Source organism: Zingiber officinale, chromosome 2B (genome assembly GCF_018446385.1).
Source record: "Zingiber officinale cultivar Zhangliang chromosome 2B, Zo_v1.1, whole genome shotgun sequence".
NCBI classification, from domain to species: domain Eukaryota; kingdom Viridiplantae; phylum Streptophyta; class Magnoliopsida; order Zingiberales; family Zingiberaceae; genus Zingiber; species Zingiber officinale.
The window spans coordinates 79503084-79528141 of NC_055989.1; the positions used below are offsets into that span (position 1 = coordinate 79503084).

Below are 25058 nucleotides of genomic sequence, written 5' to 3' on the forward strand. Positions count from 1 at the left end.
TCAATATTAATAATTAATTAGCGGCATCATAATTGAGATCAGACCATTTTATAATTTTCGGCTATTTTTAAATTGTAGACCGGTTCAATCAGTGGCGTGTGGGACGATTCCGGTTGTTGGTCTACCAAACAACTCGATTTGACTTGAGCCGATGCAAGAATAATCTGAACCGGACGAATCAAACCGTCATTATTAGACCGGCGTGACTCATCTGCTTCAACGCCATGATTGATCTTGGCTTTCTATTAATGTGAACGCCGGCCATGGCGTTTCCTCCCATTTCTGGTAGCGAGACGCCCCCTCTTTCTCTCTCTCTCTCTTTGCCGCCATCCTTCTACAGCTGCTGGCTTGTTTCTAGGAAGAAAGGATAGCGGCAGGCTCTGAGATCGCTCGCGATGAAGTCCTCCGCCTCCTTCGGAGTCAAGGCGGCGGACTCCCTCACACGCCGGTGGGTTTCCCCGCTGCTATTTGTCGGGGTTGTCGCTCTCTCGTTCACCTTGCTCTTCCGCGCTACGTCCCCTTCCGCGCCCTTCCCCGTTTCCCACCTTCGGGCCGAGCTAAGCAGCGCCCCTCCTATCGCCGACGAGGAGCAATCGGCCGCTTTCGCCGAGCCCACCGTCGTCGCTTCCGATCCGCAGCCAGTGAGTTGCTGTCTCGTTTTGCCCGCTAGAAGATGCGTTTTTTTTAATGGGATTTGATGGAAATGTCTGTCGTTTTTTTTATTACAGCAGGAAACGCAGGAGATGAGGTTGGAGAGGGTTCTGAAGGCGGCGGCGACCGCCGACAACACGGTCATAATGACCTCGTTGAACGCGTTCTGGTCCACGCCGGGGTCTGTGCTGGACGTGTTCTTGGAGAGCTTCCGCATCGGGGACGGGACGAGCGCGCTGCTGGACCACCTCGTGATCGTCGCCGTGGACGACAAGGCGTACGAACGGTGCCTCGCCGTGCACCGCCACTGCTTCGATTTCAAGGTCCAGGGGGTGGACTTCTCCGGCGAGAAGGTGTTCAACACGCCGGAGTACCTGGACATGATGTGGGCGCGGCTCGATTTCCTGCGCCTGGTGCTAGAGAAAGGCTACAACTTCGTCTTTTCGGTGAGTTCGACTCCTCCAAAGCTCCAATCTCCATTAGTAGAGCCATTAGCAGCAATTTTGTGGCCAAAAACATGCGGAAAATTCTTGTTTTCTTCACATTTCACAATTAAAAAGACAAAAAAACAAAACAAAACAAAACAAATCTCTATTAGTAAAGCATGGATGATCGTTGACCAATTAAAACTCTTTGATCAAGCTTCAGTTCCATTTTTCTTTTTCATGTTGGCATCCAAAATTCTCCATTTGTCACGTGACTTCATTTGTTTAGCATACTGTCTATAAATATTTGAACTTGGGCCAATTTGGCACAACATTATAGAGGCAAAGGAATAGTGAACATGAACCCCACACTTGTCCACCATGTATGGATTTGATATTTCTTATCTCTGTGGCAGTTTTTTTCCCTTCCATTATTCAGTTTGGTACAACATTATAACAAGCCTGTAAATTAGAGAAAATTCTCTTTTGTAGGCCAAATATCTAGAATAAGATGCAAGTTAAAGTCCAGTTTGCACAGGAGGAGAGGCCATGAGAGGATCATGGAAAAGAGAGGAGAAGAGTGGATCATGAAAAAGAGCTTTCCTCTTCCTTGTTTACTAACTCTGTTGACGCAGCAGAGAGGACAAAGATCGAGAGGGTGTGTAGACAAGTTACCACAACTTGCCTGATTGCCTAACTACCTTGGTACTCTCCTCTCTGCCAAATAAGTTGGACCTAAAATTCTAACCACCCTTTTCTCTTTGGAATCATTCAAAGTGTGGAGAAAGATTAACATGGCCTCCTATACTCATAATTGAGAATGTTAAACTATCACTTAATTGTAATCATAATTGAAGAACATTTCCTAGTTATGGTCTTGTTTTTAGCAATAGATGATTGTGTCCAGTCTAGGATTTTTCTATGAAACTTAGATGAAGGGGATTACTTTCGATTGTTTTGACCTATGTGTAGTGTAATATGCTTCTGATCTTATTTTTTATAATGTTGATTATCTAAAAATTGACATTGAAATAAACTATCTGAAGAAATGTTGTCTTCACTGCAGGATGTCGATGTAATGTGGTTCCGAAACCCCTTACCCTTCTTTTATCCAGATGGGGATTTTCAGATATCTTGCGACAACTTCTTGGGCGATCCTACCAACATGAAGAACTGGCCGAACAATGGGTTCAACTATGCAAGATCCAACTACAGAACCATAGAATTTTTCAAATACTGGTACGCCTCGCGTGCCAGATTTCCCAACGTCCATGAGCAAAATGTGCTTAACATTATCAAGTTCGAGCAGCATGTCAGAGATATGGGTGTGCAAATAAGGTTCCTCAGCACTGAACGCTTTGGAGGTATCTGTGAGCCGAGTAGAGATTTCAACAAGGTCTGCACTATGCATGCAAACTGTTGTATCGGCTTGAAGAAGAAGATCGATGATCTGAGAGCCATGCTTGATGACTGGAGAAAGTTCATGTCTTCGCCATCGGATCAAAGGATATCTAGACACTTCGCGTGGAGTGTGCCTCAAAGTTGCAGGTAAACTCGCAAACTTGGACATCTAGTAATGTGAGAACTCTTGATTTGCCATAATAGTTTCGATGTTTCTTGGTAAATTGCAGATTGCCACCAGGCTTCTTCAGCAAGAAGGAAAAGAAGCCACAACTCTAAACATTTGTCTATAGCATTCATTCTCTCATTCTTTTCCTACAACAAGACGGCAGCAATGCAAGCTTCCGCGAAGTTTATGCTAAAGTAGGGTGATTTTATTCGGAAACTTCATTACTTCTTTGCTCGACCGATACCGAACATTGTTGTAACCATTAGCAATACTTGAAGTCCTTGTGCCATAACCTTTGCTGCTTAATTTACAAGTTGACATTATTTTGCTGAAAGATGAAAGTTTTCAGTGTTCAGGACCTTATCACTTTTTTTTAATATTTTTTTTTGTTAATGAAAAAGAGGAGTTGAGTTTTTCTTGCCTCCTATATGAAGAAAATGTAAATGAATCTAAACAATTGATTAACCAATAATAAAAGGGATCTTGCCACTACAATGACAAAGCAATCAATAGATTAATCATGTGATAAAAAGGTGATTCGCTCGCACCCGTCAACTCGTTCCTAGATCAATACGGAGGAGGTAAATCACAGATGACTACTAGTCATTAGTGCAAATGGTCAAGACATGGGAGAGGTGATTAATAGATTAATCAAGCTCTTACTGTTCACGCATTGTAGGTATTTTTTATACTAGGATGAAAAATTTGGAATGTTGACCGTTGGGTGAAGAGCATTCGTCAAGGTCTTTTAAAGTTAGTTTTCGATCGGGACGTGGTGTGTAGGTGTCGGACTGAGCTAAACATGATTACGATGCGGTGTGACTTTTATGTTCTGTTTATACGAGTGGAGGATGGATAGATGAAGTAAATGAAAAGGGAAAGAATTCTCATCATCTATATGTTTATTTACTTGATTGAAGAAAGTGAATTCATACGGTATAACTTTTTAATTGAAAAAAATATATACATCATTTTTTTATGTATATAGCTTAATTTTATGAGTAAAAAAAAATACATGTATTATTTTTTTTTTAGTATATGGTATAATTTTAGGAATAAAAATAGATATGTGTGTCATTTTTTTTCATCGGTTATTTTTGGTCCGATTTTAAGATATCAATTTTGACTATAAAATTATCGGTTGATGAATTATGTTTTTTATTTTAAAATTTTAATAAAGTAAATGATGAAAATTTGGTTGTGAAAATCTATTCTTAATTTTACTTTATGTTTTTATAAATAAATAAATAAATAAATAAAATATTAGTAGTCAACATGAGATGAGATAGTCCAGTCCTACCAAACATGATTCATTTTTAGACTATAAAATGGATAGACGGCCCGATCTGACCCATTTGAACCGTTTTTCGGCCCATCGAAAAATCAAAGTGGTATATGCGAGGGCTAGTCGTGGGTTCGAACCGATCCGAAGCAGCGCCAAGGAGCGAGACGAGAGCAATGGCGGCGCCGTGGACGGGAGCGGAGCCACTGCTGTCGAGGCTGTCGGCTTGGATGACCTTCGTCGTCTACCCGTCTGCCGTCGTCGCCTACTGCCTCACCGTCAAAGACGATAAAACTCCGAAGAAGCAAAACAGTTCCCCTTCTTCCTCCTCTAAATAGTCCCCCGCTCCTCCGGCTCAGGTACTACAGACGCCTTGATTTACTTCTTCAGCGTTCAGCGTTCAGCGTTCAGCGTCGTCGCTATAATATTTTTCTCTCAGGATTCTAAATGTTTGATTTTTGTTTGTTTACTGGCATTAAGATCATTCTATTGGAACTTGAATCGAAGTTCGGAAAATGTCAACATGTTTGTGTATGGGAGTAGTTTTGTCAGAAAGAACTAGTTGAGGACAAATGAGAATGCTTGATCATTTTATGTCTTAACGAATCAATAACACTTTAAGCTTTCAATAAGAGCAATTTCTATCTAGACTAGACACAACTTTTTCTGCAATCAATAGGATTATTTTGAAGGTTATATTATGGGATCCAGGAAGCATTGAGAAAATCATGAATTTGACGTGCTGGTCAATTGGTGCTGCAGTCCAATTCAGTTGGTTCAGAGTCGAATTTGACCTGCTTCCTTATGATGAACCTGAGAAGAACTGATGAAGGTGCACGAGAAATTTGTTCAAACGAATAGGATTATTTGACACCAGAAATACCAATTTTAAACTTGCAGCGTTTGATCATTATATATACAGAATACTAATTTCCTTACATTCTGTTATCCAAGGTGAATTTCTCAGTGAACTTGTGTTAGAAATTATAAATGGAAAAATAATCAAAAAGGGTTAAATGCCTTTTGGATGATTAAAGGGTGCATCTAATGAAGAGATAGTATGTCTCTTAGGAAATGATGCGATCTACATCACCCATTTTGAAATGGATGGATGAGATTTAATTGAACCAAGAGGTTCTTATACCCTTTCATATGTATAAATAAAGTCCCTCACATACTCATTCATTCACTCACTTCCTTCCAAGCAAAGCAGGCATTGCATTCTTGCATTGGAGAGTTCAAGAAGCTTCCTCGGTTCGGAGGTCTTGCGATTTGCAGTACTGCTATCGCAAGATAAAAGTTGTTGTATCTTGGGAGACGATTGTCGTATTCCGTGAGCACCGTGTGCGGGGAAAATTCGTCTTAAAGAGATAGAGTCTAACTCTAACCTCGATTTGGCTGAAAACGGTGGTATATCATCATTCTGCCTGCACTCAGTTTGCATCAGCAATAAAGGACCCAACAACTTGTTCCAATAACAAGCTTATTAGGAGTCTCTAGAATATTTGACAAGGAATATGCTAGGGGTCAAACACATCCTTATGCATTTGAAAAGGAAGGCGCAACAAACAAAAGAAGTTAAATTATGCAAAGAAGAAAAAGCAAGATCAAGCAAATGACAAATTTTACATGGAGATCTCTTATTAGGTAGAATAATGTCAGTACTCAAAACAGTTCACTTCCTTTATAATGCAGAATTATAGTCTACTTGAAAAATATTTAAGTGAAACTAGGCCAGAGTATGAAAATCCACACATGTACTAGAAATAATTTCAGATAGCGATGCATCATTCCATCAAACTTAATAGCGCATTAATCATGCTCCACTTTGACAACATGGACCATTTGTGTAAGTTCATCTAATTCTAGATAAGGCTTGGCTATTTCCCACTTGTATGAGTTTGATCGTAGCCATATGTCATTTAGAAGTTTAATGTTGTGTTCTTTTTTTGTAGTCTTTAATGTTGTTTGTTTTGAGAAAATTACGTTTTCGGTCCTGTAACTTACACTTTTTTCTATTTTAGTCCTATTATGAGTCAATTTACATTCTTAGTCTAGTAACTAGTAATATTTTTCAATTTCAGTCATTTTTCTCCAAAATTGAAATTTTCCACCAGAAAATGTCCAATTGGCGTTCGGAACATAGCAAACATGAACAGAAATACCTACATAGCAAACATGAAGGACAGAAATACCTTCATTACAGCTCAGTATTCCGACCGCCAACTAGGCATTTTCCGGTAGAAAATTTTAATTTTGGAGAAAAGGGCTGAAATTAGAAAATATTATAAGTACGGACTAAGAACGTAAATTGACTCATAACAGGATTAAAATTGAAAAGGGTGCAAGTTACCGGATCGAAAACGTAATTTAGGTTGTTTCTTATAATCTTATTATGGATAGAACACTATCAACATTCCCAAGCCGAGATGAACAGGAGATTTGTGAACCGCAATAGCAACAGTCATGTGATATATTATATAAGTTCCAATTTCACAATGGTCTTTTTTCCAAATGACTTGCTCATGATTCATAGTATAGAAACAGTAAACAGTTAGGATAATTACATGATTGCGCTGTAAATCTTTCAGAAGCCTATAATTACACGCATCTTCTATGCATTTCAATTTGATTGAACTGTTAGTTTTATCTATCATGATTTCATCTTTTAAAGTGCCTCTTGTCCTTTAAAGAACAGTTAAATCTTTTAGCTTTATCTTTCAATGTCTGGTACCTCTGCAATATTACGTGCCTTTTGTCTTATCATTTGTCCTTTTTTTGCCGTGTGAATATTCTCGTCTAAATTGGATTGTGTGTTTGCAGGCTATTCATTTAAAGATAGATAGAAGAACTTTGTAAGATTTCAAGCAGAGTTCCATTCGGGATGCTTTATATTAATAACACAATGTGTTTGCTTAATCACTTTTAATCTTGTGAACGAAGTAGTAGTTTGTAATTTGTTGAAGCATAGGGAATTATTCGGTGATGTCCTAAACTTTTTATGAATACTGAAAAAATAATCAAACCTCAGCTTTCGCCTGTTGATCATTGGCATATGAAATTTTACGCTTTTTTCTTTTATGTTCGACGAAAAGAGTCACCTTCTGTTGATTGCATCGAGTGATTCTAATCTTATTGTCGATGCATAATGTTGCTCTATAATGTTTATGTTCATATCATGAGTGAAGTTACATATGCATTGCTTCAATCATGTACACAACACAATGATCTTGTAACCAAATATATCATTTATAAGTAAAGGGGTTAACCTATGTTTGTAGCTTTAATACAAATTAAGTGTCCTCCCATATGACTAATTTATATGCTTTCTCAACACTTTCCAATGCTAAGAATGTTCCATGGTTAATTATTGAGTTGAGGAAAAAAAATTCTCAAAAGTAAATTTTAATTACATTCATTGAATGATGTTTAAAGAAGGAATAAACTTGAGTTGGGAGTTGGGAATCAATAAATAGAGTAGGTACATTTGAGGAAGGAGTAATGGTTGATGGGCAAAAAAACCGACTAACAAGTAGCCTTTAAATGAAGAGACAACTATAAAAAAAGATTCCAATGCTTAAATGTTCCTTAATTGATGAAAAAACAAAAAAAAAATACTAGTAATAAAAAATCATAAATATTCGTACTTTTGTCATATGCACAAATTAGCAAATGTGAATTTAATCAAAAGTAGTAGTTAAATTATTTCAAGACGACAAATATAAAAAATGCATGGAAACCTTTTGAGTAAAAGATTTTTTTTAAAAAAAAAATGTGCACATAATATTAGTTCTTTGATATGGCATTTGAGAAATAGGATCTTTTTAACAATAATATTTTTAATTACCAACTGTACTTCTTAGCTCCATATATGGGCAAAATTGAGCGAGCCCAATTTAAAATAATTTTAAAATAAAAATATATAAAACACAGTGCTGTTAAATAAAAATTCACATTACTCACCTAAAATCAGTACTCGCGGAGAGGGGTTGAGTAGGAATGAAAAGTTACTAAGATATTGGCACGGCTCAATCACAATACTAACATACATGGAGCTAGCTACCATGCAATCGAAGGAGTATGAGTGAACCGAGCCAACATCATAGTAATTATTTCATAATGTAATTAAATTCAAACTCAGCAAATGGTTCGAAGAAGAAGATGAAGAGGAGAAGGAGGAGGAGGAGGAATATGGAGAAGGGGGGAAATGTATGTGGATTTAAGTAGGGAAGAAGGTGGCCAGATGCATTTAAAACGGCCAGCTACCGGAGGAGTAAAACAAGCTGCAGCATTAATGGTAGCATCACCTACATATTCTCTTCCCCGTGCATTCATTCATTCACAATATTAATAATAAGAGTAAATCTTGCTGGCCAGAATCTGGCCAGCTAGAAATCCCTATCTCCCAATTAAAATGCATGCATGGACATGCATATAATTAATGGGGCCATATGAAATTACTAAAATACCCATGCATATGCATGCATGCATATATTCTAGCTGGCCAGATTCTGGTCGTTTAGATCTAATTGATTCGTGAAAAATATATGTGACCGTAACTCAACTAGTTTGTAAATTGTAATTAATTACCTTATGGATTAAGCAAGGTAATTAGAATTATATATATTTTGGATGGATTTTGTGGCATTCAAGAGAGAGGCAGTTGGAAGGCAAGGAGCTAGCTAGTAAGCTAGCTAGAGAGTTAAATTGATGGAGGATACCAACTTTTGAGGTTGGTACTGCTGCAGCCTGCGGCCATTAATTACCGCTCGGTGGTGTGAGCGAGCGAGCGAGCGAGAGGGGAGGGGAGGGAGGAGCTGCTATGCTACGCCCTTTCTCGGGTCGAGACAGGAAGGTGCCAAAGTTACTTGCTCATAAATATGCACGCATTCAATGAGCAATAATGATCAGCACATCGATCGCTTCTCTTTGTTTGTTTGGTTGGTTTTTCTTTCTACTGTGTGATTTCTCAAACTTATAATAATTAGCTCGCTCCTTCCTAATGATCGATCGTTTTGAAATTGTAGCGTGGGTAATGATGGAGAGTAGTAAATGAAGGAATCTTGGTCTGACGAAATAAATTCTGCGACATGCATGGCAGCGGCAGGCAGGCAGGCAGGTCGCATCTATCCAATTCGTACGTACTTAAATGCGATGGATGGCAAGTTTTGCCATGGCAGCAGCGATAGCAGCGGCATTGTGGCGATGTGCGATGGGCTGTGCCAGCCAGTGGCAATGCGGTGAAGCAGTGGGAGGTAGCTAGCGCCATGTGCCATCTCGTCACGCACCGGACGTTGGCGCCATTAATTGGAAAGCTGCAAGGTATTGAAGGAGGCAACTGCTGTCGCCAACGACTCCTCGCGCTCTTCTTCGCCTCCTCACTAATTGCGGCTAGCTACCTGCTGCATTCTCCTCCCTTGCCTGCCTGCCAATCCGTCGCTTCCTTGTGGCCTGCTGCCTGCGCTGCAGTACCTGCGCTGCGTGCCAAAAGCATCCGCCTGGACTTTTCTTCGTTTCGATCGCTTTCAAATCCCGATTAATTATTCTCTCATACAGATTCTTCTTCATTTGCCGTTCAATCAAAATACAAATACATTTCGGATAGAATATTAGATGTGTTATATGAAATTAATCAATACTTACCGTACTTGTGCCAACAAAGAAGAATTATTACGCATCTCCGGAGGATGTATAACCTCGACCTCTTCTCTTTTGCTACGGTCCCAATCGATGATATCCATCCTTTCTTTCTTTCTTTTTTCAATCCCATCTATCTATAAAATAAAAGAAATTTAACCAAAAAAAAAAAAAGTTCTATTTCTATCTCTCTCTCTCTCTTTTTGTAATTTCAGAAGAAATAGGAAAATGCCTTAATTTATAGGAGAGGAATGGATGCCATAAACGGATTCATTCTAAATGGTGTGTATCGCCTGTCCTCGTTGCCAATGGTTGGTGGCGGGCCCAACCACCTATATATTTTTAGAGGGACCCTCCCTCCCTTCACAAGGATAAGGAGCGATTTAAGTAAAAGCTTGAAATATATAATAATAGATAAATAAGTGTCGAAACAGGGAAGGTATCTTATGTTTTCTTCCTTCTCGGCCTTCCATCAAGTAGAGATCTTCCGACTCTTCTGCTTTTAAATTAGTACATCTATACAAACGAAGTGAACCTCTTTTGGATACGCTGCGGCTTTGCGGATTGTTACTTCGAAGTAACGATATCTTAAAGTACTGATCGAGGAGTGCTTTCTGGTATGGCTATGTTGTACTCGTCTTCTTGCTCAATGCGATGCTCAGAAAGAAAGCTACCAGCTGCGGACGAAATGGTGAGTGGAATAGGACTACTACAAGTTATTGCTAATGGAATTGCTTACCGTTATGAACCCGGCGGAGATAATACTGAAACCTTTGAGAGAAAATGGCACATTGTCTGATAGAAACAGAGCTGTGCGGGAGAAGATGTGATTTTTTTTCAGTGAGTGATGAGATTTCTTATTGAGGACGAGAGACTAATACCGAATGTAGTTACCGGTGAGAGGGGTGAAGATGAACGGTGCCAAAATGCTCGCGAATGAAGCTACGCCGGTGACGCACCCTTGAGCCATCCCCTAAAATTGTAGCATGCATAATAGAGAAATTAAACCACAAAGAATTAGATCTTTAAAGAGTGATGTAAATTTCACAAAACTCGTTACCTGCTCAGCTGGACCGACTTTCTTTGATACAATGCTCCTGAGCTGCGTTAACAATTGAGAATTCAACGTCGACAGTTATGATAGATTAGATCATTGGGGAGAAAATAAGAAGGAAAACAATTACACTTGGGTGAAGGAATACACTCAGAATCGTAAACGCAGCGGACAAATAGGGGACCTGAAAAGCAAGTTTAGTAAGCTTCATTTACAAAATGTAACAAAAGCAAGCATGTATATATGAACTCGAGACATGATGAAGACTAGATATTTGAATTGGCAAAAAAAAAAATTGAGTGTGCCATAAAGAAAAGAAGAAATAAATTGTGAAAGAAAATTTGAAGATTTAAGTAACACAGCATAGGTTCGTCTATTCTTTAAAGGATGATGAGTGAGTCGAAAAAAGAAAAGTACCCAATATGCCCATGCAATGCCGTAGAGAAATATCTGCAGAATAGAGAAAAAATTCAGAAATTGGCAAGAATGGTTTGAGCAATTGGATAGATAGTAAATGAGAATTACATGTGCGCAGCTCGCCAACAGACCGATAATCAAAAGTCTCTCCTCGCCTATGGCAGGTGCTAGTAATGGCATTAATAATAACTGGAAGACATGTTATATATTCTTAAGAAATTTATACATTCTTGATGGTGCTATATATTTTACCAAATACATTAGCCAAACCTGTGATGCGGCTCCTAAAGAACCTATCATCAACATCAAATCAGCAAACTGATCTTTGCTGTAGTGAAACTTTGCTTTTAGATAGTACTGTTGAATATCAAGTAAAAAACGTCAAATGTGCACATCCACGAACGATTGACAAGAAAGTTGATAGTATTGAATGCTAATTTTAAGTATGATGTAGTAACTGTTATGCTTTTAGATAATCAAATAAAAACATTGAGCTTCAAATATTGTATAATGAACACAAGTTTCGACACAATAAAGAAGAAGAATTTGCATCAAAATGGAATTAGAAAGCTAACAAATATTTGCAAGTTCACTTTAAATGGTAATCGTATTTCACATAGTAGAGGAAGATGTCGAAGTAACATATATAGCAATGAAAAAAACTTGGAAATCAATCTTAATACAAAATGGGAGTGAAGAAAATACCAATAGTGCTACTTGATAGCCACTGTCAGAAAGATTGGCGAAAAATGCAACAGCAGCAGCTCTTGTTAAGTTCTTGCTGCATGGAAAAAAAATGTCATATTTCAGGGTAAGAATTGAAGTTACAACAACGGATTATATCGAAGTATATATCACAAAATCAAAGCTATTCCAACAAGAAAAATAATTATTCTGTGCAAGTGAGAAGTTATATTATCATTGTACAACAGTAGTATTGTTAGGTTGTGTTTCACCGGTTAGCAAAGAACATCTATATAAGCGACAAATTTCCTCATGAATGATGATAGACAAAAGAACATAAAATCGATAAATAAGCAAACAAACACGATGGTCTGTGGAATAGTTCCCAAGTCCCAGAACGAAGCTAATCCAAAGCTGTGTTATAGAATGTCCATTGTTAAAGCTAGGATGGAACTCAACTAGTAAAAGGGCGTCCTCGTAGCCCGTCCCAGTTATGTAAAGCTCAACCCATCACAAAATTCCATTAGCAGTTGGGAGCCAGGCTTCGTATCCGTCAGATTTAGCACGTAGACTTAGTCGGATGGAATTTTTCCCTTTATTAGCTTCCTACTACTTTAAACATACCCCTCAGATGAGAGGGGGTAGGGGGCTGACTTTGATACTATAGTACTTCGAAAAGAGCTCAATCTTATTAAAAGACTAAAGCATTTAGGTAGAGAGCTTATGGTATTTAAGCATATTTTAATATAATATGGAACTAATGTGTGAAGTATTCTTCTTTTAACATTCATCAAAAAAGTTGTGAGTTGTAATAAATATGAATTTTCTTTTCAAAAAAAATAACTACAGAGGTGGTGGAATGAAGAGGAGGCTTCATGAGGTTGATGGGTGAGCTCCGCCGTTACTCGGCGTCGGGACTCCTTGTGGAACGGTTGGTCCTGGTATCGCGGATTGCTGGTGCAGTAGGGTGGGCATACGGGCAAGTGGTGAGCGGGGAGAAGAGCGAGGATGAGTGGAGGCCGACGAGTTTGCTAGGGAGACAGGAAGCGACGGCGGTGGTAGGCTTGGAGTAGGAGAGATCTAAGAGTGGCAAACAATTTTTAATAGTGAAAAAAAAAAAGAAATTTAATAGATTCTAACCTACTCCTTAGGAGGGCAATCATGTCACTCAACGCCGAAATATTCCCCAAAGCGGATAGCTTTGGTGGCTTGTGTTCGTCGAAGCAGAGTGGCTGGGTGGACTCCTCGTCTGCGAGTGAAGCTCCACGGTTGGTTTCCGCCAAAAAGATCTTCATGTATAGCGTTGCGAAAGCTGCGACCAAAGCAGCGACCTGGAACGTGTAGGAGGTGGGGAGGAAACGGGCGGCGAGCGTACCGGAGACGAAACCGGCGAGGGATATGCCGGAGAGTACGGAGAAGGTCGCCGCCCTCTTCCGCTCGCAAACTGCATCCGCCTGTAAAGTACAAATTTGAATTTATTTTCAATATTAAAATATTAAATCTAACCATTTTTCTTTGAGTTTGTATTGCAATTATACAAGTCCATCTCATGATATTTCGTGGGTTAAAGCCCATTATTATTATTATTATTATTATTATTATTATTATTATTAATGATTTTTTTTTCGAGAAAAGAAGATATATATAAGAAATTGCAAGTTACTTACCACGTAAGCGAGGGTGAGGCATTGCATGCTCCCTTCACAGAACATGCCGGTCAACATCTTCGCCACGTAGTAGGCATAGAAGTACGGTTTCGACCGACCGCAGGATAAAATAACTGCAAGCCATCAATTCTTCATGTAAAAATCTTTGTATAACTTCATCTTTTGTAAGAGTAAAAAACTAAATTAAACAAAGGATGTGGTGAAATAATGAAATATATCGATGTCAGCTCTGTTGTCACTATATGATCTTTTTCAAGGTAGTAGTTGGGTGTCTTTATGGAATTAACTAAAATGTTTCATTTCAAACACAAACTATTTAGTTTCCCACTCAAAAGCTGCATCTTAACATTACATTCTAAGCAATATAAGATTACGTAGACAATAATTTATCCTCAAATTTTACAACATGCGTCCCACGAATCTACACCATGCATGTTTTGATCTTAAAAAGATTTACAAATAGAACATTCGATAGTCTTGAGTCAAGATTATTTGATGACTTTATAATATTCAAAAATAGTAACTAGACATAAATTCTTATTCTTATGAGATCTTTATTACAAAACTTGATATCTACACTACATTCTTGACATTTTTTAAGGAGTAAATAGTTTAGTGAGAGCAAATTTATATATATTTTTTAACACTCCAAAGAAAATCATCATCACTAGTTTTGAGTTGAAAATATTTATTGTTCTATATGTTTGAAATATAAGAATAAAATAGGAACTTGGGTGGTTTTGGAATATTAAAATAGGAGTCAATGTAGGGCAGCAACAAATGAAATTTACCAGAGTTGGAGATGCCTTTAGACAACCACTCCCAACACGCAAAGAACTAAGGACTTTAGGAAAACAAAAAAAATAAAAAAATAGAAAGGACTTTAGGAAAAGAACACAACGTAAGATGAAGATGTCTCACCCTATTCATGTTCAGATGTTCTCGTAAAGTTATTTTGGTTAGTGGGCAATCAGTAATTGAATTAAATTGACTCAACCACGCATCAAATTGCAACGTGCTTTTCTGATAACTTGTCCGCAATCTTTACCATTTGTACTGTTGATTTTAATATCATGTCCTCATTGATATTTAGAGAGTGTAATTAATGCAAATGGCCCCACTAATTTGGCTATACCCCTCATTCATTTATCTGCTTGATAGTTATTTGGCGTTTAGAACTATCTTTATCAATTATGGTAAAGTGATTGTTGACCTCTCAAGATTTTAATTAATTAGATAGTCGACTTCGTTTCAATAAACCCCTCGACTATTTTATTTAAATAATTAATTTTATCCAAAATAATAAGCATAAAATAAACAATATATTTCATTATGTACTAATTTCTAAATCTCGAAGTTAAAAAAAAAAATTAAGGTTGAAATTAAAAAAAAACTTAATGGAATTGGCTAACATACCTAATGGTATAATTGCAGTGGTCATTGGAAGGGAGAGCAAGGCTTTTCGACCGTACTTGTCCGACAAATTACCCACCAAAGGCGTCACGAAGAGGGCGCCTAAACCAGTTGCCTGCGAGCAATAAATTTATCAAATAAAGCATGTCTAGCTTAATTAACCAATTAATTATAAGCCCTTTTTTTGGTTACCAAAGCAAGTTAACCAGTCAGGAAAATTAATGGAAAAGGAAAAGGAAATGGAAAAGGAAAAGCTAATTTCTCAACTTTAAAGTAGCAAGACAATTAGTGCCAGATAAATCAAATTAGTGCTAGATTATCTGTTTATTTTGGCTGAAACATTTACAAAAAAAAAAAAATGAGGAAATGCATTTATCTCCACATGTTTTCCAATTCATATAATACACACACCCACACTAGGAAAGGAGAGAAATATCAACTCCTGTCATCTCTACCAGCGGAAAATTACTGACTTCAATAATTAATATCTAATCTCTAAATTTAGATAATAAAAAAAATAATAAATTAATTAGTCTCGATTCATGGGATGATTGGTTGGTCTGTATAAATTTTCCATTGACCATCAGAATAAATCGGAAAACGTACACAACGATCAGTTCAAAAACTCAACATCCTTTAATTACACGTCTCATTTAGAGAAAAAAAATTCATGTAAATATATCGTAATAAGAGATCGAATCATGAATATCTGAGTGACAACTTGAATATCTTGCCACGACACTATAATCCTAGGGACCTCTAAATTTATATAATGATATTATTAAAAATGATTTGAATCAGTTGTTTCCTTCTATTTTTCTCCTGAAGATTAACACTAGCTAGCTTTATTGATCCGACTAGATGAAAATAGACAGGTCAAAAAAAAAAACATAAGAGTATTCCATAAGTTTACCGTGATGAAAGCAACTAACTGCAGTCTGCAGTTGTTTGGGCTAGGAGATGGAGGGGCAGTTAACATATTCATGGAACTTTCTAGGTTCGTCCGTACAGCAACGAGCTCCAGGCTCTGTTATTTGAATATGGTACAGAAGATGAGATGCGAACACACCTACTGAAGCGCATGCCCAGAGGTAGCACTCCCACGTTGGTCGGGCCCTGCCTCTTCCACTGTACCGGATACTACCCAGTGCATCATTGATCGACCATGTGTTCCCCTTCGGAATAATTAACAAGACATGCACATACGCGTTTTTCGAGGCTGGGCTTGTTTAATCTCGTTTTGGAATCAAAAGGAAACTAATCTCCGTGTTGTCGTACTCTACGATTCGATCAGAGCACATGGAATTAAATAAATTAATTGTGGAAGAAAGAAAGGATCAGGAAGACGAGCTGGCTAGCTCACGCCGCTGAGGCAGACGGCGAGCGAGCACTGAAAAAAGGGGCACCGAGGAAACAGACCGACATTGGGGCCACCACTTGCGTTACCATCGCATTAATCCCGGAAAAACTAGCGAAGGGAAAATAAAGCAAAAAATCGTGGGAGCGAGGCCACATCGGAAACGCATTTCGGAAACAGATCCAGGTTTCGCGTCTGGAATCGACGGATTAACGAACGGGCGAAATGCGAGAAAAGGGGGGAAAGAGGGCGAGCTAGGGTTGGTGGGATTATTACCGCTTGGTGGACGCCGCCGAGGTAGATGGCGAGGGAGCACTGCTCCAGGCCGGGGCAGAGGGCGTCGATGGTGACGTCGATGATCGCCGGAAGCACCATGCAGACGGAGAAGTAGAAAAGGAAGGAGCAGGCGAAGAGGTGACGCAGATCTCCGGCGCCCACTTGATTCTCCATTTTCATCGATCGCCCGTCCTACTTGACCAATCGACGGAAGGATTGAACCGGCGATGTAGAGGGATGGAGAGGAGAGGTTGCGGGATGATTACGAAGGAAGGAATTAGGAATGGAGTTAAATAAACGGCGTCTGAGGGAGTTAAGTGGGAGGAGTGGCCACCGGCTTACGAGACTTGTTGTTGGGGTTGAGATATTTGCGCGCCTCGGCGGGGGATATTTATTGTTGCATGCCGATAGAGGGGGTCAGGGGCCATCTCATCTATCGTGCTTCCGGGTGAAGATGCACGAGCGACGTCAAACGTCGCACGTGAACACGTCCACGGATGCGTGACGTTACCGATGGCCCACTCGTCGGTCGTTTTACCCGCTCGCTAACAATTTAATTAAATGCTTTTTTGTATTTTTGTATAATATCCGGTCACCTAAATAATGACGTTTTTATCACGCAACTGACCTTTACTCTCTTTGCACGCGTTTATTTAACACATCTGACTAGCAAAAGTAAATGTTAAAATTTAAAAAACGAATTACAGTTTTAAAAGTATTATTTCTTTTAAAAAAATTAAATACTGAATGATTAAAAGAACTAGTTACGCTTAGAAGAATCATAAGTGATGTATCTCAGGTACACGCGGTCGTTGTTCTCTTCATCGTGTCTATGTGGCCCGTATTACTCTACCGTACTATGCCAGTAATACTACAGTGCTTGGAAAACTACAGTGCCCAATTAAGAGCTTCCGTAGGCAACTCGACCTTATAAGACAATAGTACAAAATATCAGTGGACAAATATTTATGATGAGTAATTTTCATCAAAAAATTTATGATAAATTTTATGAAAAAAATAAAATTTATTATTAATTAGTAATAAATTTAGTAACAAAATATTTCATCGTAAATAAGTAATAAAAACTATTTCGTTATTATTTTTTTTCCATGACAAAAATGAATATTGGTTGTAAAATCGATAACGAAAAAAATTATTCATTGCAAATTTAGTAACGAATTCAATATTCGTTGAAGATTTATCAACCAAAATAATATTCGTTGCAGATTTTGTAATGAATCTCAAATTCGTTGAAAGTATTTTTTATATGAATTGTCACAAAGAATTTACAATGAACTTCAGGATTCGTTGTAAATTTTGGTAATTAAAAAAACTCTGAAGCCAATTAATGAACATAGAGAGATCGGATTGAAATAAAACAAGGTATTCATTTATTTCTCTTGATTATATGCATATCTTCACAAAACAATTTGACCAACTATATTTGATCTGTTATTTTTAAACCTGAATTATATTTTACATACATAATAGTATTAAAAAAATCATTGAAAAAATATATAGGGTAAAAAAAAAAAATTTGAGGATATTTATATAATCAGGAGAAATAAACGAACATATAGGAACTTATTTCATCTCATTCTGAGCTCTCTAGGTCAATTTACCGACTTCGGACATATATAATAAAAGTTTGCAACAAATTTATAATTCGTTACAAATTTACAATTAATTTCATAATTCGTTGTAAATTTGCAACGAATTCAGAATTCGTTGCAAACATTGGTAATTAAAAAAAATCTCCTAAGCTAGTTGATGGACCTAGAGAGTTTGGAATGAGATGAAACTAGTTTCTATGTGTTCGTCTATTTCTCCTTATTATATAAATGTCCTCAAATATTTTTTGACCCAATATATATATTTTTTTCATTTCGAAGTCAAATAGATCGATTTCAAATGAAGTTGAACATGTTAGTTAGAAAACAAATTGAATTAATTGAACATGTTACAATTACAAATTGATGTTAGAGAGCTCAGAATGATACAAAATTAGTTTCTATATGCTCGTATAACTGTCTTGATTATATGCATGTCTTTAAAAATTAATTTACTTAACATATTTGAATATATTATTTTTAAATCTGAATTATATTTTAAGGATACATTGGTGTTTGAAAAATCATTGAAAAAAATATATAGGGTAAACGAATATTTGAAGATATATATATAATTAGGAGAAATATATAAACATATAGAAACTTATTTCATCTCATTTTGAGTTCTCTAGGTCTAATAATCGGCTTCGGACATATATAATAAAAGTTTGCAAAGAATTTAGAATTCGTTGTAAATTTGCAAAGAATTTAGAATTCATTGCAAATTTGCAAAGAATTTTAGAATTCGTTGCAAATTTGTAACGGATTTTGAAATCAGTTGCAAATATTTGTAATGAATTTCGGGATTCGTTGCAAGTTTACAATAAATTTAGAATTCATTGAAAACCTTATAATTAAAAAAAAAATCTGAAGTCAGTTAATGGAACTAGAGAGCACGGAATGAGATGAAATCAGTTCTTATATGTTCATTTATTTCTCCTTATTATATAAATATCCTCAAATATTTTTTTAACCCAATATTTTTTTCCCATTTCTAAGTCAAATATATGGGTTTCAAATGAAATTGAACATGTTAAAGTTAGAAAATAAATTGAATTAGCTGAAATTGTTAAAGTTACAAATTAACGTCAGAGAGCTCAGAATGACATAAACTTAGTTTTTACGTGTCATATAGTTGTCTTGATTATATGCATGTTTTTAAAAATTAATTTGACTCAATGTATTTGAATCTGTAATTTTTTTAAACCTAAATTATATTTTACGAACACATTAGTGTTTGAAAAATCACTGTAAAACATATATAGAGTAAAAAATATATTTGAGGATATTTATATAATCAGAAAAAATAGACAAACATATAGGAACTATTTCATCTCATTCCAAGCTCTCTAAGTTTATTAACTGGCTTTGGACATATATAATAAAAGTTTGCAATGAATTTAGAATTTGTTGCAAATTTGCAACAAATTTTAGAATTCATTGCAAATATTTGTAACGAATTTTGGGATTCATTGTAAATTATTTGCAACGAATTCAGAATTAGTTGAAAACCTTGTAATTAAAAAAATATATCCAAAGGCGGTTAATAGACCTAGAGAGCTTGGAAAACAATTAAATTAGTTGAACATGTTAGAGTTAGAAAACAATTAAATTAATTAAACTTGTTAGAGTTATAAATTAATGTCAGAGAACTCAAAATGATACAAAATTAGTTTCTATATGTTCGTATAGTTGTCATGATTGTATGCGTGTCTTCAAAAATGAATTTGACCAAATATATTTGGATCTATGATTTTTTAAACCCGAATTATATTTTACAAATACATTGGTGCTTGAAAATTACTGAAAAAAATATATAGGGTAAAAAAATATTTGAGATATTTTTATAATTAGAAGAAATTGACGAACATATATGAACTTGTTTTATCTCATTCCGAACTAGTTAAGTCTATTTGTAAGATCGAAAGAGTACGATAGGGGGGGGGGGGGGGGGGAATATCACACTTTTAAAAACTTTTCTTTTAATTGTTTAAAGCAAAGTTGTGCAGCGGAAAGTAAAGAACAAGTTCGGTTACTTGGTTCGAAGCCTAGGTCGACTCATACTCCATGGCCCGCGATCCATGATCACACTGATGAACAATCCACTAAGACTCTTCTTTTCGAAAATCTCGGAAAGAAGCAGTGAGTACAATATGCAAGAATATAAGATAGTAACAACCTACTATCTTATGTGAGTTTAAGTACAATGCAAGCTTTTTAAAATAAAAGTATATTGACACTTATGTGGAAGGTAATGCTTGATCGACGCTTGAATGAGGTAGTTTCTTGCGTGAGTTGTAGAGCACGAACAGTAGCAGCTAGCATAGAGATGAACTTTGAACCAAAACAAATTTTGTTGCACAACCTCATACCTCGAGCTCACTTTTATAAGAGTCGTCAACGTTCGGTCGACCGATCCCTAGGTTCGGTCAATCGAACCAGCTCCCTTCAATCTTAGCTGAGATCTGATGCTGATTTGATCTTCGGCATTTAATGACAATTAAGTGTTTGATCGACTGATCCCATTTTTTGGTCAACCGAATAGAGAATTTCCCTATTCGCCGAGATTCGCACTTAATGTTGCATTGATAAGGTGTTTGTTCGGTCGACTGATCTCCTGGTTCGGTCGATCGATCAGCTTAGTTTCCTTCTCTGCTTCTAACCAAACTGATCTATGCTGAGTCATCTGGGTTCGGTCGACCGATCCTTTGGTTTGGTCGACCGATCAAGCTTTGATCGAACTTTGCTCTATTTTGGTCTGAACTGATATCTACTCTGAGTTGCCTTGTTCGGTCGATCGATCATCGGGTTTGATCGACCAATCAAGCCGAATCTATAAAATAGTGTTAGACATTAATAATGTAAAACAGATATTAGTACAGTAATAATATATCTAATGCATGAGTAATAGTAATAAGACAGTCCAACTGTCTTGATCTCAATTTGGAAACCCTTCCGATTTCTTCAATTGGATTAGTGATCTTAGGTTGTTCCTTTCAGGAACATGACCTCACTGTCGCTCCTCCAGTTGCTTATGTAAAATGCGGTATCCAAATAATATTTAAATAATAAGGTTATTTGCCAAATAATTTTATTAGAATTTTTAGAAATTTGTAGAAATTTTTGGGATTTAATTGGAGCTCGTATGATGTATTTTGAGGGGATAAAATTATAGGCTTTGGAAAAGGTTAATTTGAAATCCCAATTAAATTAGGAGTTGATTAATTAAATTAACCTAAAGTTAGTTTATTAAATCCTAGGTTTAATTATATAAACCTAACCTCCGCTCCTCTTGGCCCCAATCACGCCGAATTCATCCCCTCCCCTCACGGCGCCGAACTCATCTTCTTCCCCTACCTTCCTCTCTTCCTCTCTTGCTCTCGACACCGCTGCTGCCTCCTCCGTGCCACCTGTTGACCCAGTCGGCACCGACCCATTGCCCTAGCCGCCGCACAAGCAGAGAGAAGGAACCAAGATCGCCCCTTCGCGCCGACCGCCTGCAGCCGCGGGTCATTGCCGGAGAAGAAGATGCTCCATCTCCTCTTCCTCCTTGAGTTGCACGCTGCCGGTCTCCTTTTCTCTCCCAAGCCGCACCGCCGAGCCAAGGCAGCCAACCCCTCTTCCTCCCGTGGAGGTATGCCCTAACTGATCCGGCAAGTAGTTCCTTCATAGATAGGTATGGATGGGTAGGCTAGCAGTGAGGTTTGGGTGCTAATTTTGTATCCGTGCAAGGTTTTTTTTCGCTTGATTTCCAAATGGGTTTTGAAGGATTCGGTTGGGCTGGTTGGTGTTTTGTTCCTTCCCTTAGTTTTGAAAAGCTTGGATAGTTTGTTGAGGTTTATGCTTTGATTGTTAATCTTTTCACTGCTTCCTGGTTGCTTTGAAGATGTTGAACGAATTTGGAAATGTGTAGGTTCGATTCGATGATGTGCCGTTTCTTCGATAAATTGTGGTTTCTCTGTGGATTTAATTCAAAGGAGTACTGCTTTATTTCATAACTTGGGATGATTAGGAGTTGTGGTTTGACTTGGTGATATTGATCTTGCTACCTTGCGGTGTCTTTGGATTTTTGAACAAAATTGGTTAGGAATGCTTAGGATTTTAATGCTGTGAATGGTTCCCCGAGATGATTTTTAAAACTCCGTGATTGGAGGTTTGTGATGGGTTTTCGATGTGGCTTTGGTTTGTTGTAGCGGTTTGATTTCATGGGACAGATTTGAGATGTTTTGGAACCAGATTTGTCTTCCTTGCATTGTGCCCACTAGATGTTTTGGTGTGGAATAGTTTGAACAGATTCACAGTGTTAAAAGGTGTTGTTTTCTCTTGTTGTTCACCTTATCTTTGGATCTAGATCGATTAAAAGTTCCCCATTAGGGTTAGATTGAAGTTTTAGCGTGGTACTATCTTTATGGACAGATTTCGAGGGTAGGGATGTAGGGTTCGAGTTTGTGTGATTTGATTCTTTATGATGGTTTTGGAGTTTTGGATTTCGTTGTTAATGATATGAGTTTGATCAAACATTAGATTGGCTATGGAAGAAATTAGGATCAATTGAGGTAGATTATTAATTAAGGTTAATTAATAATCATTTCGATTAGGGTATTTCCTAATTAGTTGGGATGTAGTTTAGCTAGTTGTGACATATGTAATTAGCTAAATACAATTTGTGATGCAGGACTTTGGCTCGAGATGAGTACTGCGATACGGGAATTGTTTAGCTCGATCTACACATAAGGCGGGTACTTCTTGCTTTGTTTTCTTTTAGTACTTTGACCTTAGTGCATGAATTATTTTGGATAAGGACTGTTTACCTTGACTCCACTCTTACTTTCCTGCGCTTGATACTTCCACGCAATCTTTGAGAAATTCGTTCCATATCTATACAGTATCTTGTTGTTGTCCATGATCAGTAGCAGATACTAGATACCATGTTTGTATGTTTTGACTGTTATTTATTTATATATTATGTTGAGCATGCTGGCTTCATGTAGCATACCTGTTTCTGCTTATATATATATGATGACTGTTGCATTGTTTGCATCATGTCATTGCATGCATGCCGCATCCTCGGCCACTCGAGAGAGTGGTAGCTGGAGTTGATGTCGCTTGTCCTGTCGCACTCGGCCACTTGTGTGAGTGGTAGCTGGAGTACGAGCAGCAGGGACCCCATCGCAGATGTAACTAGTTAGCTACTATGCAACTGTCCCCTCGACCACTCGTGTGAGTGGTAGCTAGAGTGGTGTACAGTCTGTCACTGACCCGGCCTCTCGACCATACAGGGGTCATGGTGCAGAGAGGTGGGCGGGAGTGACCATCCGTACATACGCTGTTGTTATTATATTTGTTTTGGCTGCTGCTGTCTATATATCATGTTATTGCTTGTTTACTGCTGTTGTTCACGTATGCTGATATGCTTACTTGTGTTGAGATATATTCTCATGGTAGATGTTCAGTCATTGGAAACTTGTATATACCTTGCTTATTACCTCTGTAGTTATGAGCAGTATTGTAGCATATTAGTATCGGTTCTAACCTACTATACCTAGCCTAGGATATGGTTTCAGGTATGATCATTTATTTTGGTTCTATTGTAGTATCTGTTATTCCTCTTACGAGACTGTATACTCTTGGTCCACTTTCTATTTATATGTTATGTTCATGCACTATCTTTCTTTACCCGCTGAGTTCCAATACTCACCACCTCGCAAAATGATTTTCTTTCGCCAGGTAACAGGTAGATGAGTCATGGATGCTTGGAGAGATGTCGGCTGTCAGTCCCACGTCACACTCGAGGATAGTTTTCTTATTTTGTTTTAGTATTGTTTGGATGATATGTCGATTTTGTGTATTTTGCTTTTCAATAAGTCGATGTGAATTTTTGGAGTCTAGTCTGGTGGTTGCAGACATTTTTTTTAGTGTCGTTGTTAGTTTTACGTTCGTATCGTTTGATGTCTTCCGCTGCCGCGTATTTATTTTGTTCCAGCCGAGTGGGCTGAGGACATAAACTGTTGTATTATGTTATATGTTTTATCCATTTATGTCCAGCCGGGTAGGCTGCATATATTAATTGCGTGGTTATGATGTTTCTATTGTGTATATATTCCAGCCGAGTGTGGCTGATGTATATTTTGTATGTAGTAATGTTTCATATTGTCCGTCGTACAAGGGAGGTGCTGTCGAAATTTCTTCGGACAGGGACCCCCCGCGGCGTGACAGCTTACCTCAACCTACTTGCCAAACGTTGATCCTCCATATTTGTTTGGACTTTGCCTGCTCAATGTCTGATCGCTTGATCCATTTGACTTTTCCTGCAATACTACTGATCCTGTCCGAAAATCAGGGCAATGGACACTGGGAAGCGTGGCGCTCCTGTTGACTCTTGACGGATTCCGAGTTGAAGGAACCTGCAACCATAGCAGCGTCAGTGCCAAGCCAGGGTGGGGTTCCCAGGCGATGGCCCTCCGACGCTCAAGTCAGTTTCCGACGGTGTATAAGCGAGGAAACAAAGAAGCAGATTAACAGTAGCTACAGTAAAAGAAGCATGGACAAAAAGAAGCATGGGATCGGGTGGCTGATCGACCATCACATCGGTAGAACTCCAATCGATTCGTCGAACGATGCCGGCCGACCCTGAGACTGACCCCTGTAGTCGATCAACGCTCCAAGCATTCGCACTTTGGCTTTCTCCTTTAACGTCCTTGGACGCTTGCGGTCAACGCTGATGTCACCAGAATCTCTTCGGAATTCATGCAAATCACCCCGTTAAGCCCGAGCACGCACCCATTAAATGTGAACCATTGAAGGCATGCCACGTGTCATGGCCGCAGTCGCCGTCTGCTTGAAGCGACAAGCTTTGACACGATGGCCGACGGTTTGAATTCTACGGCTGGATCTGTGTCTGGGATTTCACGCCCTAGATCCGACGGCTCTGCTAGATCGAGCCGAGAGCTTATAACGTCGCAGCGTCGCCTTTTTCCTTACTATTGCTTTCTGCTCAGTGTTCCGGCGATTCGTG

General features: G+C 37.9%; 2 protein-coding genes and 1 long non-coding RNA gene across 4 annotated transcripts; 2 read left to right on the forward strand and 1 right to left on the reverse strand.

Moving 5' to 3' along the window:
• Window positions 1-229: 229 nt before the first annotated feature.
• On the forward strand, window positions 230-2987 carry LOC122045992 (uncharacterized protein At4g15970-like). Of its 2 annotated transcripts, none has more exons than XM_042606457.1 (4): window positions 230-641; window positions 732-1097; window positions 2143-2624; window positions 2708-2987. In XM_042606457.1, exons 1-4 carry the CDS (start codon window positions 396-398, stop codon window positions 2754-2756), a joined length of 1143 nt encoding a protein of 380 aa, XP_042462391.1. In that variant the 5' UTR covers window positions 230-395; the 3' UTR covers window positions 2757-2987. The 2 variants fall into 2 exon arrangements, with proteins under 2 accessions (XP_042462391.1, XP_042462390.1); XM_042606456.1 differs by having other exon boundaries at window positions 233-641; window positions 729-1097.
• Window positions 2988-4053: 1066 nt separating this feature from the next.
• On the forward strand, window positions 4054-6976 carry LOC122049221. The gene is made up of 2 exons (XR_006130888.1): window positions 4054-4287; window positions 6752-6976. It is a non-coding gene; the product is annotated as an uncharacterized LOC122049221 (long non-coding RNA).
• A 2845-nt stretch (window positions 6977-9821) lies between these two features.
• LOC122045993 (hippocampus abundant transcript-like protein 1) lies at window positions 9822-16802 on the reverse strand. Its single transcript, XM_042606458.1, has 13 exons — window positions 16434-16802; window positions 14804-14915; window positions 13388-13500; window positions 12861-13174; window positions 11742-11817; window positions 11307-11393; window positions 11145-11225; window positions 11037-11069; window positions 10750-10803; window positions 10626-10667; window positions 10460-10538; window positions 10305-10375; window positions 9822-10242 (listed from the first exon to the last, which is right to left on the reverse strand). The coding sequence occupies exons 1-13, from the start codon at window positions 16611-16613 to the stop codon at window positions 10189-10191; spliced, it is 1296 nt and encodes a 431-aa protein (XP_042462392.1). The 5' UTR covers window positions 16614-16802; the 3' UTR covers window positions 9822-10188.
• Window positions 16803-25058: the final 8256 nt, after the last annotated feature.

Bases quoted from the DNA above. Each gene is read 5' to 3' on its own strand.
- LOC122045992 (XM_042606456.1), top strand. From the start codon at position 396: ATGAAGTCCTCCGCCTCCTTCGGAGTCAAGGCGGCGGACTCCCTCACA. The intron at 642-728 runs GTGAGTTGCTGT...TTTTTATTACAG, and splicing joins TCGCTTCCGATCCGCAGCCA to CAGGAAACGCAGGAGATGAG. The intron at 2,625-2,707 runs GTAAACTCGCAA...GGTAAATTGCAG, and splicing joins AGTGTGCCTCAAAGTTGCAG to ATTGCCACCAGGCTTCTTCA.
- LOC122045993 (XM_042606458.1), bottom strand. From the start codon at position 16,613: ATGAAAATGGAGAATCAAGTGGGCGCCGGAGATCTGCGTCACCTCTTC. The intron at 11,070-11,144 runs GTAATTCTCATT...TCTATTCTGCAG, and splicing joins TGTTGGCGAGCTGCGCACAT to ATATTTCTCTACGGCATTGC. The intron at 10,539-10,625 runs GTAACGAGTTTT...CTACAATTTTAG, and splicing joins AAGTCGGTCCAGCTGAGCAG to GGGATGGCTCAAGGGTGCGT.